General features: G+C 44.4%; 1 protein-coding gene across 2 annotated transcripts in view; it reads left to right on the top strand.

Annotated features, from left to right (window-relative positions):
• LOC147621481 (uncharacterized) overlaps nt 1–14,010 on the top strand; it is a 56,224-nt gene extending 42,214 nt beyond the window's left edge. For both annotated transcript variants that reach the window (XM_086824224.1, XM_086824225.1), the window contains exons 14-16: nt 13,066–13,185; nt 13,347–13,414; nt 13,515–14,010. In XM_086824224.1, coding sequence (XP_086680350.1) covers nt 13,066–13,185; nt 13,347–13,414; nt 13,515–13,554 — 228 coding nt within the window. In that variant the 3' untranslated portion in view covers nt 13,555–14,010. The remainder of the gene's footprint in view (nt 1–13,065; nt 13,186–13,346; nt 13,415–13,514) is intronic.
• Nucleotides 14,011–15,008: the final 998 nt, after the last annotated feature.

Genomic DNA, 15,008 nt, shown 5'->3' with positions numbered 1-15,008 from the left:
ATGATGTACATGTTGGGGATAAAGGCACAATGTGCTATCCGTTGTATAAGTGGTAGCAAAAGCCAAATAAAATAGCAACCAAAATTTGTCCTCTACAGGAGAGAACTTGCAACCAATATACCTTCCACCTTTGAATGCATAAACAGTCCCAAAACTGTAATGAATTTCCTGCACCACTATGACTCCAAAACTGAGCCAAATATGCCTGCAAAACTGAGTGCAACTCACTCAAAAATCTGTCCCAACTTGTGACAGAGATAGAGGCATCCAAAACTCAGAGAAACTGTCCCAAAATGACAGTAAAAACAGTCATAAATCTGCAGTTGTTTTTCTCAACACAAAAGCATCCAAATTGGCATCCAAGACACTATTCTAGTGTCACAAAAAGTTGCTGAGCACGTGTGCACCAAAAGCCCCAATTTCTGAGGTCAAAAGTCAAACTTTGACTACCACAAATGGGCACAATCCAAGCATAAAGCAAATCAGCACCACTTTTGCAACAATGTCAATGCATCCAAGTGCTCCAAGCACTGCTTCACAAAGGCATAACCTCTAGCATCAAGCTCAAGGAATATTCTTGGAATATTATGAATTCTTTGAGATTCCCTCTTCCAGTGTGTCCCAAACTGAAAATTTCTTGCTTCAATGTGCAAGAGCAAGCCTTCCACTGCATAAAATTGCAAAATCCCCAAGTTTCTCAGCCTTATCCATTGCCACGTGTCACTTTTTGATAGACTGAACCCTAAAAGTGATGGTATCTCAGCACCACGAAGGCGAAAGTCAACCAAACTTGGCAGACAGTGTCCCTTCAAGTAGGCGACCACTTTTATGATGTCAAATCAGCAGTAGAATGTGCGAAATCCACAGATCTGCAACTTGCCCTGTGGCTGGAAACTGAAACACAGCAAGAACTTCGCAACGGGCAGGCAAAATCCAACCAAACTTGGCAGGATTCCTCTACAGGTGTAGGCGACCAGATTTAGTGCAAAAAAAACTCGAGGAAAACCCCCAAAATGACAGGTGAAATTCAGCTCCTGTGTGGTTGAAAAAATGTCGCCCAGCTTAAACTGCACCAAATCTGACGAAAAATGATGCAAATGCAGTCGCCCTGCTGTAGGAGGTGTAGCAATACCAAGAGCTCCAACTGGAAAGTGTCCTTGACCACTTTCTCACTGTATTTCGCTTGCTACATGAAGGAACTCAAGGATTAGGGTTAGGGTTTACAGAAGGCAATCAGGCGTGGAAACCAAGAGAGAGGAGTGAACACGACTTCCAGTATGCTTCAATGATAAGAAAAGTGAAGTACAATAGCCACATGATAGTGACCCTAGAAGATAAGTGTTCACATGTCCGGCCATAAATGTGCCGGGTGGACCAAAACACTTATAAACTGCATATAAGTGAAACTGACCTAAACTGGGGGAAAAAACCTCCACTAACTGAAGTAAAAAGTGCCCCAGTAATCTACTGATGATCACTAGCACTCCTCTGGGTGCATACACAGCATAAAACCCAACAAACCCCCCTGGAGTGATATGTGATCACTGTACATCATCCACCAAAAGGAAACAAATTCAAAGCATTGCGGAATGCTTCAAATTTCGGACGTGGTAATGCCTTGGTGAAGATGTCTGCCACATTCTGATCTGTAGGACAGTAGATCAGACTGATATCTCGTGCCTGGAGTCTCTCCTGAACAAAATGATAGTGAATCTCAATGTGTTTCGTGCGAGCATGAAACACAGGATTCCTGGCCACAGCAATGGCACTCTGACTATCAGTATAGATAGGTGTAGGCTCCTCCACTCAAATATCCATATTAGTCATGAGACGACGCAGCCAAACACACTCAACAGTAGTAGTGGAGGCTGCTCTGTACTCTGCCTCACAAGACGAAGTGGCCACTGTGGTCTGTTTCTTGCTTAGCCAAGAAATGCATGAAGCGCCAAGGAAGAAACAATTTCCACTAGTGGAATGTCTGGTATCAAAGTCACCAGCCCAATCTGAATCACTGTAAGCATGTAACTGCATGTCACCCCCCTCAGGATAAAGCAAACCAAGAGAGGAGGTACCCTGCAAATAACGGAATACACGCTTCACAGCTTGCCAATGTGACAATCGTGGGCTGTGCATGAATCTGCTCAACTGAGAGACTGCATACTGAATATCTGGCCTTGTATTACACAAGTAAATGAGGCACCCAACAGCCTGAGCATATGTAGTGGCATCAAAGGAAACACTGTCATCTTGTAGTGATAGTTTCATCCCAGGCTCCATAGGAGTACTAATAGGCTTGCAATCCTGAAATTTAAACTTCTCCAGAAGTTTAGCAACATAACGTGATTGCAACAACCCAATGCCTCTGTTATCTTGCACAAACTGTATGCCCAAATAGTAATGTACAAGGCCCAAGTCAGACATGTCAAATGTCTGTTGCAGTATCTCCTTAAAAGCTGCAATTTTGTCATCATTTGATCCCATGAGCAAGAGATCATCCACATAAAGACTGATGACCAGCAGATCTGTGTCTTCTTTCTTTACATACAGAGTGGCCTCTGATGGACTGTTCACAAATCCCTGAGTGAGTAGAAAAGCATCTATTTTTGCGTACCAAGCTCGTGGAGCTTGTTTCAAACCATACAAGGCCTTTTTCAGCCTGCAAACTTTCCCCTCATGACCATGTTCTGCAAATCCCATGGGCTGAAATACATAAACTTCCTCCTCGAGGTCCCCATGTAGGAATGCAGTCTTTATGTCCAACTGGTGAACAACCCAACCACGATGTGCAGCCAATGCAATGACACACCTAAGTGTCGACATACGGGATGTAGGAGCAAATGTCTCCTCATAATCAATGCCCTTCTTCTGTGCATAGCCCTTTGCAACTAGACGGGCTTTGTACCTGTCAATGGATCCATCTGCATGTCTTTTCAACTTATAGACCCATTTAGTACCAATGGCTTTCTTGCCTTTGGGCAGATCAACCAAATCCCATGTTTGATTCTTTTTAATAGAATCAATCTCATCCTGCATGGCTTTGTTCCAATGCACATTATCTCGTGCATCCACAAATGAATCAGGCTCATCATCATCCTGTAAAGTGGCTGCCATAACCAGATTCAAATCCATGATGTGTGCATGCTCATTGGTCCGTGTCTCCCTACGAGTACGACCAGCAAGAGGACCCTCTAAATGGCTGTCCTGTAATGTCCTCAAATACCATCTAGGTATATGTCTGACCTGTGGTGCCTGCTGTCCCATATTTGGTTCAGCTTCTGGCTGATTTGGCTGCTGAATTTCTGCACCACCTACATCATTTGCTGGCTGTCCAGTACTCATGAGTTGGATCACCAACTGTGGAATGAAACTCCATGGGTAGTAGACCTTCAAACACATCATTTTCAGCCTGATCTGCCTCATAACCAGCCATGGATATTTCTGATTTTTCATCAAAAATCACATCCCGACTGATGAATATCTTCCTGGATAGTGGGTCATATAACCTGTAGCCCTTGCTCTCACGGCTATACCCAACAAAAATGCATTTTGTGGCTTTATCATCCAGCTTCCTCCTCAACTCTTTGGGTATGTGTGCATATGCAAGACACCCAAAGATACGAAAATGCGATACAGAAGGCTTGTGGCCATGCCAAGCCTCAAAAGGAGTAATAGAAACCAATGCCTTTGTGGGACATCGATTCAAAATATGACAAGCACACATTACTGCTTCCACCCAAAAGATATGTGGTAGTCTTTTTGCCTTTAGCATACATCTGGCCATCTCCATGAGTGACCGATTTTTCCTTTCTGCAACCCCATTCTGCTGTGGAGTGTAAGGAGTAGTATACTGATGTTTTATACCTCTACTCCCAAGAAAGGAATTCAGCATATGTGACATATATTCCCCCCCTCGGTCAGAACGGAGAGTCTTCACCTTGCATCCTGACTCTGTCTCAGCAAGTGCTACAAAGGCCAAAAATGCATCATATACCTGTGATTTCTGTGTCAAAGGATAGACCCAGCATATACGAGAGAAGTCATCAATAAATGTTGCAAAATAAAAGCAACCACCTAATGACTTCGTCTGCATGGGACCACAAAGATCACTGTGTATAAGTTGCAACTTTGCAGTTGCTCTTAGAGCCTGATCACGTGGGAAGGAAAACCTGTGCATTTTTCCCAAAATACATCCTTCACAAATGTGATCTGGAGGCTTCTCCATGAGAGGTAGATCTGTAAACATATTATGTCGCTGCATAAGCATAAGACTACCAAAATTTACATGCCCCATGCGAGCATGCCATAACTCCGCATCAACCATAGCTGGAGTAAGAGTGAATGCATGATAAGCAGACTGATCCACTGGCTGAAATGCATCCAACTCATAAAGTCCATGACATAATGTACCAGTAAGCATTAAGGTCAAGGCATTTGCTTTGTCTCTGACCATGCATTTATCATCATCAAAGTAGACCTGCATTCCACAATGTGCTAAAGAAGAAATGGACAACAAATTCTTTTTTATCCCTGGTACATATAAGGCATCTGTAAGGCGGAGAATGGAGCCATCAATGGCTGTAAGCTGAATCTCCCCAATGCCACAAACTGGATATGAAGCATTGTTGGCACACTGAACAGTTTTGCCAACAGGGGCAGGGCCAACATGACTAAACAAATCCCTGCGAGATGTGATATGCTTTGAGGCACCACTATCAAAATACCAAGTACATGCATGCTCTGTCAAACTGAGTGCCTGTGAAGACCAAGAGGCATCATAGCTGCATGTATAAAAACAGTAATCCCTGTCCTCAACAAAAGAAGCAGTCTCTGGAGGAGCTTTAGGAGCATCATTAACAGACATCCCAGCTTCCTTTGCCTTCTCTTTGGCAATCCTCTTCCTACATTCCGTGATGTAGTGACCTGGCTTCTTACAGTAATGACATTTGCCCTTCTTCTTGGGCTGTCCATCACCTTTCTTGGTATCCTGTGAAGAACCACCATCACCTGAGTTTTGATTTGCACTCTTTGGCTGAGTTTTTCCTTTCCCCTTTTGACCTGTAGTAAATGCTTGTTCAGCATTTGTGTTCATATTCATATTCTTCCTCATTTGCTCCTCTTGTAGTAAGAGAGCAACAAGTTCCTGATACTTGAGGGGTTCAACAGCATTCCTCATGCTGAGGTTCAAAGAGGTATGGAAAGCCAAGTAAGACCTTGGCAAAGAGTGCAAGATGGTGGACACAAGCTGTGTCTCAGGAATAATCTCATCCACATTGATGAGTTGCTCTCTCAAATCCTGCAGCTTGTTTAAGTGGCTAGACATATCATCTCCTTCATCCATCTTCTGATTTTCCAGTTCTCTTTTAAAAAATGAGATCCTAGCCTCATTACGAGCAGCATACATCTGCTCCAAAGTCACCCGTGCATTCTGTGAAGAGCCAGCTGAACGAATATGAGGTATAATGGACCTCTGAACTGACAATGCAATGAGTGACAAAGCTTGTGCATCCCTGGCATCCCATGTCTTTTGAGCATTTGTTCTCTGAACAGGCAATGGCTGTCCTGGAGCCTGTACCTGTTGTCCTCGTCCACGAGCACCCCCTTGGGGAGGAGTCTCTGGAGCCAATGGACCTGGACGTGGTTCATCACCACTAACAAAATCCCAAAGACCTTTTGCCACAAGCGCATTTTTCAGCATAAAACTCCACAAGGAGTAGTTCGTGCCATCCAATTTGTCTTCCTTAGACAAATATGTGAATACATCACTTTGCTGTTGATTTGCCATTATGCTTTACGCACAATGTTGTACCTGTTTACCAAAAAACCCAATAGCAGAAACCCTGATAATAACTGTACTCCACTGAATATAGTTCACCCAAATCTGCCTGCACTCTCAATCCTCTGAATGTGCAGCTCAATGCACCATTGACTGAGTAGAGCAGCATATGGCGTACACAATGCCAAAATGCCCCAAAAATGCCCAAATTTGCTGCACCCAAACTGTGCAAAAAAACCTGTATTGTTCTTTGCTAGAAAATCTGCCTGTTGTGCCTGTATATTTTCACAGAGAAAATAAAAATGCCCAAAAACTGAATTTTAATGCTTACCACTGAATGACTGTGTAGTTTGTGGTATTTCTGCAGGTGCAGTTGACTGTACTATGCTTGTACAGTCTACTGGTTCTGTACGGAAACCAGGTACGAAAGCATACAAACGTATCTCTGCAGGTACAGTCGCCAGGTACGCAACACTGAATGCTGCACTGTTCTCTGTGCAGATGAGGGTTGGCGCTGACTGTACGGAAGCAAGTCGCCTGTTGCAGTAGTCGACAGAGTACTCAAGACGACCAGCGTTGACAAGAGCTGGTACGTATGCTGACAGGCGCAGTCATTCGAAGCAGGTACAGTAAACACGTGCGCTGCAGGTACAGTACGGATACTGAAGTAGGCTATTTGCAGGCGGCGCAGACTGGCTGGTACACGAGCTCTGACTGAACAGAATGCTGTACGGCGCACGACTGTAGCTTAAGGGTGTTCGGGCAGCAGGCGCACAGCTGTAGCTGAAGGCGGCGCACAGTGGGTGTACGGGCAGCAGGTTCTGAGACCTCAATATGGCACACAACAATGGCAAAGTACGGGCAGTGCAAGGCAGAGCTTCAATGGCTCTGATACCAATTGAAGGAACTCAAGGATTAGGGTTAGGGTTTACAGAAGGCAATCAGTCGTGGAAACCAAGAGAGAGGAGTGAACACGACTTCCAGTATGCTTCAATGATAAGAAAAGTGAAGTACAATAGCCACATGATAGTGACCCTAAAAGATAAGTGTTCACATGTCCGGCCATAAATGTGCCGGGTGGACCAAAACACTTATAAACTGCATATAAGTGAAACTGACCTAAACTGGGGGGAAAAAACCTCCACTAACTGAAAAAAACAGTCAAAAAATGCTGAAAAACAGCAAGTACACTCATCCAAAAGGTGTCTCCAGCTAGGAGCATGAGAATAGAAGTGATTCCCGCGATGAAACTCCACGAAACTGCTGGGGGCAGCGAGGGAGAGTGGCTGGACTGCGTGGGCAGCAAGAACAAGTAACTTCCCGCGATGGAAAGGTCACACAGTGCGAGGGGAGGCTAGGGAACGAGGAGGAGCTGGTGGGTAGGGAGGCTCTGATACCAATTGATGGGAGCAAGGAGCGGAAGCAAGAGGGAGAGGGAGAAGGGTGAGAGCAAAAGAGAGCACGAGTTTTGTGGGAAGCAAAAGTCTTAGAGTGTGACTTCCCTTATTGCCTTTTATACAAAGAATAGATAAGGTGATGACTTGGCATTATAAGTGTTTTTTATTTGCTCAGACATGGCTTCAAGTGGGAGTGAAGGTGGTTCACTTCTTAACATCAAGAAGTTGGAAGGAGCACACAACTTTGCCATTTGGCAAAAGCAGTGCTATAATGTGCTTCTTCAAAAGCACCAAGCCCGTCCTATCAAGGAAAAGGGGGTGAAGCCAAATAATATATGAGATGGTGATTGGGAAAGTGTTGATGAATTGGCACGTTCCACAATTATGCTTTCTATTTCAGATGTGCTCTTGTTCAATGTTGAGAATGAGGACACTACATGGGATATGTGGAGAAGGTTGGAAGATTTGTATGGTCAACAAAGTGCAGCAAGCAAGGTTTATTGGCTCAAGAAGCTCATGGATCTCAGGATGGAGGGGGGCATGACTATGAGTGTGCACCTAAATGAGTTTAACTCTATCATCAAGCAGTTGGCAAATCAGAAATTCAACATTGATGATGAGTTTAAAGCAACATTTTTGCTTTGTACTCTTCCTGAGAGTTGGGATATTTTCAGGACAGCTTTGAGCAATTCAAATCCTATTCTTGTGTATGCAGATGTTGAGAGCCAGCTCCTCATGGAGGAGATGAATAGGAAGAACAATGCTTCAAGTAAGTCTTCCACTGCCCTTAACACAAGGGGAAGACCTCAGTATAGAGGTAATGACAGCCAAAGGAACAATTCCCGGAGTTAGTCATGTCCTAAGAAGGACATTGAATGCTTTCATTGTGGAAAGAAGGGGCACATGAAGAAAGATTGCTTCAAGTGGAAAAAGGAGCAAAAGAAGGGCAGCAACAACAATCAAGATGCCAAAAATGACAAAGGCAAGCAACGTGCAGAGAGCAGTAACAGTGGTTGAAGAGATAAATGCAGTCACTCATGAGAGTGAGGATGACATTGTTTTTGTTTCATCACTTGATGCACATGCTTTGATCACTGATGATGATAGTGATATGACCACTTGGATCATTGATTCGGGTGCTTCTTTCCATGTGACACCACACAGGGAGTGGTTTTGCTCATATAATGGTGGTTCACGAATCACAGGGTGTTATGCATCTTGGAAACAATTATGTATGCTCTATTGAAGGGATTGGAGATGTGAAACTTGTATTTGCTGATGGCACACATTTTCTGCGTCATGATTACAAAGCTGAATTTTTCATCAGTCTATCATCCTCAAACGGATGGTCAGAGTGAAATCGCAAATTCAGCCGTACTTGATTTGCTCAAATGTTATGTATCTGAGCAGAAAACAGATTGGGAGAAATACTTGCCCTTGGTTGAGTTTGCATACGACAATACTGGGCATTCTTCAACTAACAAGGCTTCGTTTGAGATAGTTTATGGCAAGGTGGTGCGAGCACCTATCTTATGAACAAAAGATGAAATCTTTGCAATAGATGAGTATGTTCGAGATTTGGATACTGCATTTGCATAGGTTGTTCGAACAGCATAGAAAGATCTCAAGGCAAGCATAAAAAGGTAGTTGACAAGCACATTGAGAGGTTGTTTGCAAGGAAGGTGATTGGGTGCTACTTAAGTTCGAGAAAGCATGTCTTTGAAAGCAGCCAAGTAAAGAAGGCCAGTATCCTAAGCTTTTGAATAGGTATTTTGGGCTATTCTAGATCTTACAGAAGATAAATGAAGTGGCTTAAAGATTGGTATTACCTGATCACTGGAAAATACATAATGCATTTCATGTCAGCTTGAGGCCTTATGTGGGATCACCTCCTGCTTGAAGATCGAGCAGAGGTGGATGAGCTTGAGGAGGTATTGCAACTTGAGCAGATAGTTTTTCACAAGGAGCGTAAGCATGCATGAGGCAAGCTAGTATGTAGGTATCTTTTGAAATTCAAAAACTATTCACCTATGGACGTAAAATGGGTGGACGAGGATTATTTTCAAGATTATTCAGAACTTTTGACGGTCTATCTAGAAGCTTTTCTGTTGCGGTCAACTGCTTAGAAGCCGGGGGGGGGGGGGGGGGGGTGGGGGAATGTCATAAAATTCCTCATTGCTTCTATTTTTCTACTATTCACGTGTGGCATATGTAGCCTAACATGACATACATGTATGGCTTGTGGAGCCTAACATGGTGTGTTTGTATGGCTCCTGGAGCCTGACATGACAGTACATGTATGGCTCATGGAGCCTGACATGATGTGATTTCTCGGGACTACCTATCTTGGTGATTATTTGTATTTATGTTTTGCGAAGATTCCGGAAGGATAATGGATCCCTGAACACTTTACTTGATACAAGTGAGCAGATGAGTGTTTCTTCCAGTCTAGTTGCGCTTGTGTGTGCGTGACCTTAAATTTATATTTGGATGACTTGTCTTGTTTGCTTGGACAATGCTTGAGATTACTGCTTGTGTTGGCCATGGGGCTGGGGATGCCTAGGCACCCTGTGGACGTGTATGTGTACACTTGTTTTGGACTAACAGGTGGTTTACATGTGTTTTATAGGTGGTAAGTGTCCTTGCAAACTCAATTTACAGCTTTATGGTTTCAAATACTAATATTTATTGATGCAGGTTCACACTCACTCATAAGTGACCGGGCAAACTTATAAGTGTACACACTGGTCAGGACTATTTTAATACACGTGGCGGCCAAAGGATGGGCAGTGGATAAACTTATGGGCTGATTGCTTATAGGCGCCCCTCACTGGACCTAAAAAGCACACGCTTGGATATTTTGGCGGAACAAGTTCTATTATTGGAGAGAAGTCGATTTGGGCTGGTCGCATGCTTTACTGGTGCATGGAGGAGCTGGCCGACCTAATCTTGAGCTGTCTACTGCTAGTAGCCGTCAAGATTTGTGTCATCCAAGTGGCTGGTGGGAGCTGGCCGACTGTTCTGGAGCTTTCCCTTGTGCTGGCCGGCTGCTAACAGGCATTAAAGCTGCGGGTTGACTTCTTCTGGCAGAAGCTATGTGCTGGATGATTCTTTCTGGCAAGAGGGATTGGCTGGTCGACGGCTGCAGGGAGCTCTGAGGGCCGGTCGTCTGCTGGTTCAGCCTCCTTGTGGCTGGTCGATTTGCTCTGTGGTGTCCATGGTTGTCTTGCATATGCTCTAAGCTGGGAAAGCTCTTTTGTTCTGTGAACGAACCTCGAATTCAGCATATGTTTTGCTTTTGTTTTCATCTTGTACTGGAAGAATCAGGTGCTGGCCAATGGAGAATCCCTAGGCACCCGCAAGGTTGTATCTGAAGCAGACTCCTTTTTGGTAATCTAACCATAAAGAAGGGGAGGGGGGGGGGGGTGGGGGCAGCCCATCTTCTGGCCCCTATTGTGGTGTAGTGTGCAGAGTTGTCTTCTTCTCTCTCTCTCTTATCAGGCATGTTCATGTATTTGATCAGTATTCATGATAGATAAGATTTCCGTGTTACAGGTGCCCTTCCGTTACATGGTTCACGAGAGGGTGCCCCTTGCTTGTAAACTAGACGCATGGATCTTGCAGAACATTTCGCGTGAAAACAATTCTAGGCATGCAAGTATGCCATGCATAAGAATGTGTTGGACAATCTGCTTTTCATTTAGCTTGTAGTAGGCGGTCTTTCCGGGCATAGACATTATGTCCTGAGGCCAATTGGAATGCCGTATTATAGATATGGGCACGGGGCAAAACCCCCAACCTCTCATATCTAGCCTACTGGTTCTTGGTGTAGACGTTAGTCCCAATGAGGTGCCAGTCCACATGACCCTTGGCGTAGACATAAGTCCCTTGCCATGAGGTGTCATGTCCACACTATGGAGCCCATCCATAGGTCTGGAAGCATAGAGAATGCCCAACTAGTGATAGTTAGGGACATGTGCATATATTCCAGCACTGTTTATGCTGGCCAACCAGCCCATAGGGGTGCTATATGAGTTTGCCTTATTCCCCCTCTTTATGCCGGCCGACTAGCTGATAGGTGTTGGAAGCAAGGCCATATCTCTGGTTGTATGTGTCTACTGGATCTAGGTGTGTGTGAACCACCTCTTAGAGGGGTCACAATAATATCTAGATATTTGTGTGTGATGACATAAGCAATGTGTGAGGAGACGAACCTTTTGGCCTATAAAGGCATTGTACTTATTCAATGAATCTAATTCAACACATCATTGAGTTGTGTACTCTTTCACTCTCTAGCATTGTACTTTCTCTTCTCACTGTCTCTCTTATCTCTGTCATATGCATATCCATAGCCATGGCACCTGTGTATGAGCCTCCATAGGTGCCTAACTCTAACCCTAGCAGCTCTGCACCAACAATAGGGGTGCTATGTAAGCTTGCCTTAGCCCCCTCTTTCCCCATCTGAGAACTCTCAAGCATTTGTGTGTCAGCCTAGCAAGCAAACACAAGCATATGGGGATTCCACAGGCATCAAGTGTGAACCTTTGAGCCGTGTTGGAGGAAAGCGCAGGTCATCTTCAAGTCAAGGGAAGAAGGGTGATTCTCTATGGGAAACCCTGATTTCAAGGTCTGTGACAAGTTAGGGCAGATTCATCCCATTCTTTGTACTCATTCAGTTGCAGCAATCAAATCAAATACTCTCTTCAGAGGGGGGGGCCCTTAAGTGGGTAGTTGGAACCCAATTGGGTGTACTATGTATGCTGCATATCTCTGTCTATCTCTCTCTTGCTCTCACCATACTCAGCAATAAATATATCTCTAATCACGACAAGCTACGCCACATGTTACAGGACGTTTGGCTTGCAGTAGTAAAGAGTGCCCTTGGAGTCGTCGTGGCTCTGGTGTAAAGCTGCCTGGTCCATCTAGGTGATTCATCCAAATACGGTCCCACATGAGGCTGTCACATGACATTTTCCTCCTGAGTCCTGTGTCACAAGAAGGAAGAAGCTGGTAATAGGCAGCTGTGAAGGGTCTGTGTCCCAAGCCCTGTCCTCTCCAAAGAGTAACTCTCTATGTGTTCATAGCTCCATCAAGTAGAGACCTACGCAACACTGATCTGGAACATCCATGATCCTGGATAGTGGGCCAAATCCCTCCCTAAAAAGAGGAAAAGAGGGTGGAATCTCCCCCGTATCTTATAATACACTTTGCATTTGCAGATATAGTGCACCTCTCTCTCGATCTACAAGGACCTGAGACTACATATCCTGTCCTCCCTTACAATACTTCATGCTCTGCCAGTCTCCACTCTTAAGACTGTGGTGAAACTCGGATCTTCACAAGCTGCATGTAACATAGGTCTGTGGAGATGGCCAGGCTTCTGAATGAAGCCATCCTACATCTTCAGAGTAACTGTGGTGGTTGCAAGCTATGTAGTATTGAGTGTGCATGAGAAATAAGTCGGAAAGGACGAGCTTGTTTTATCTTGGTGGGTGAGTCGTAGTAGGGGTGCTTCCAAACTAAAACGAAATGATGGCAGGGCTATATGAATCCCATGTGAAGGAAACCATTGGGAAACCCCGTCAGCCACGTGTGTGTGTGTGTGTGAGAGAGAGAGAGAGAGAGAGAGAGAAATGAAATGAAATGAAATGAAATGTTATATTAACGTCTTCAAAAGGCCATAATGACCTATGAGACCAAAAGTTACATCATGGTGGATCTGATACAATGTCTGGATAAAAAAACCCAGAAAATGAAAAATAAAGATGATACTACTGGCACCTAGAAAATGAAACTGGAACTGAACTGTGTGTGTGTGTGTGTGAGAGAGAGAGAGAGAGAGAGAGAGAGCTACTAATTCTCTTATGGTTTTTTTGTTGATGATAATTGGTGCAGTCTTGCATTAAGGTTGCATTAGACTTTGTAGCCCCTGAGAACGTTCAAGAATGTGTTCGTTTAACCGAGGAGTACAGAATGCTTCCGAAAGATCATCGTGCTAAAGAGGACAAGTTGGAGGTTCTCTCTCTCTCTCTCTCTTTCTCTCTCTCTCTCTCTCTCTCTCTCTCTCTCTCCATGTATGTGCATGCATGCCCACACCAAAAATGGCCCCCTTTGATTTGGATATGCATTTTAACAAGAATGTTTAGTAATAAATGTTAACTGTGGAGTATGGCCAGGTTAAGAAAATGGCAATATATGCTGCTGATGCTGCAGTTAAACAGTTGAACCATCTCTTGGCACTACGGTAAGATTCCACTTTGACACAGATAATCACAAACCTTAAGATGGTGTATTTGTGTCTTTGCAAACCTATTGACGAGATGGTTTATGTTGTTTCTTTGCAGTCAGAAACCAGTTAATGGTCCTACAGAACCCAAACAATAAGTGTGCAAGGATCAAAAGAAAGAGAGGCTGAAGTCTTTTGATTTAAAGCAAATCACCTAGGCAGAGTTTGTCTGGAAGCATCCTGGAAAAAGATGTGCTATCCTTCTCTCCTGTGCCATTGTTTTCATCATCTCGTGTGTAGCCGGTTGAGCTCTTTCAGACCAGCAGTTTTTTTATATGCTTATTATACACATTCCATATATACAGTTTCAATATTAGTTTTTTTTTGCCATGATAATTCAACCAAACAAGCACTTCAAAAAAAGATTGGCTCGCAGGTAAGGTGCACAGTATCTAGCTCTGCTAATATGGAAACCATCACCAAACATGAGAGAACTGCATTATCCATTTGTGATATCCGTTCTCATTACCATGTCTGTCGGCGTGGAAATTAAACACACCATTACTCTTGTACATGTAATTGAAAGGTAATTAGATTGTGTATGAAAATAAAAAGCCCACTACCTGCTCGTAAGCACAAGTGGGAACACATGCATACGTAGAGGTGCAGCACATGCACTAAGTTTTTGATACTTTCTTTTTGAAGCTTGTTGTTTGTGCGATGGCATCAAAAACTATATACATGCATACAATACTTGTAGTATGGAATGGGTGTAAAACAGCAGCAATAACATTCACAACACCCCCCCCCCCCCCCCCCCCCGCGCCCCCCCCCAGTGGGCGAGAAAAAGATCCTTCTGTTAGTTATATGAAAAAAAACTAGCCAACAGGCTGAAGTACATGCTCATAGCTTCTAAAAGAGGGAAAACATTGGGGAGAGTAGTCGCCTCGCTCGTCAAGGGAACTACGTTATACCTCACGTGCTGCCCGGGGGGGGGGGGGTGCCAAATGGGGTCACCATCTTTGTCCAAGAGGAAGCGGGGAAGTCGCACTGGTGGTCTCTAATGCCGAATGAGGTCACTGTCTTTGTCCAAGAGGAAGGGATCCTACTACCAACATAATCTCCTCGAAGCTTCCCCCACTGACTGCGGAGGGTATGAATGAGACTTGACCATATGGCACGGATGTACTTTGGGGGGGGGGTGACCTATAATAATGCCAAGTGAGGTCACTGTCTTTGTCCAAGAGGAAGGGACCCTACTGCCAATGTCTTTGCATTCCAAATCTCCTTGAATGATAATAATGCCGAATGAGGTCACTGTCTTTGTCCAAGAGGAAGGGATCCTACTACCAACATAATCTCCTCGAAGCTTCCCCCATTGACCACGGAGGGTATGAATGATATGTGACCATACGGCACGGATGGATTCCACTTTTTTTTTTTGGGGGGGGGGGGGGTCGGAGCCCTTAGTGGCTTGCTGTATCGTGCCTACGAGATGTGCCATCGTGCAGTGCTACAAATGATCTCCCATGTAACTTTTTGGCCCTCCTAGCTCTTTTTCACATGATGGAACCCTTGCTCGGACACCAGACAGGTGCAAGAAGGCATGGGG

Source organism: Cibotium barometz, chromosome 30 (assembly GCF_041138505.1).
Source record: "Cibotium barometz isolate CiBa-2024 chromosome 30, ASM4113850v1, whole genome shotgun sequence".
Classification (NCBI taxonomy): domain Eukaryota; kingdom Viridiplantae; phylum Streptophyta; class Polypodiopsida; order Cyatheales; family Cibotiaceae; genus Cibotium; species Cibotium barometz.
This window is presented reverse-complemented; position numbering and strand designations above follow the sequence as displayed.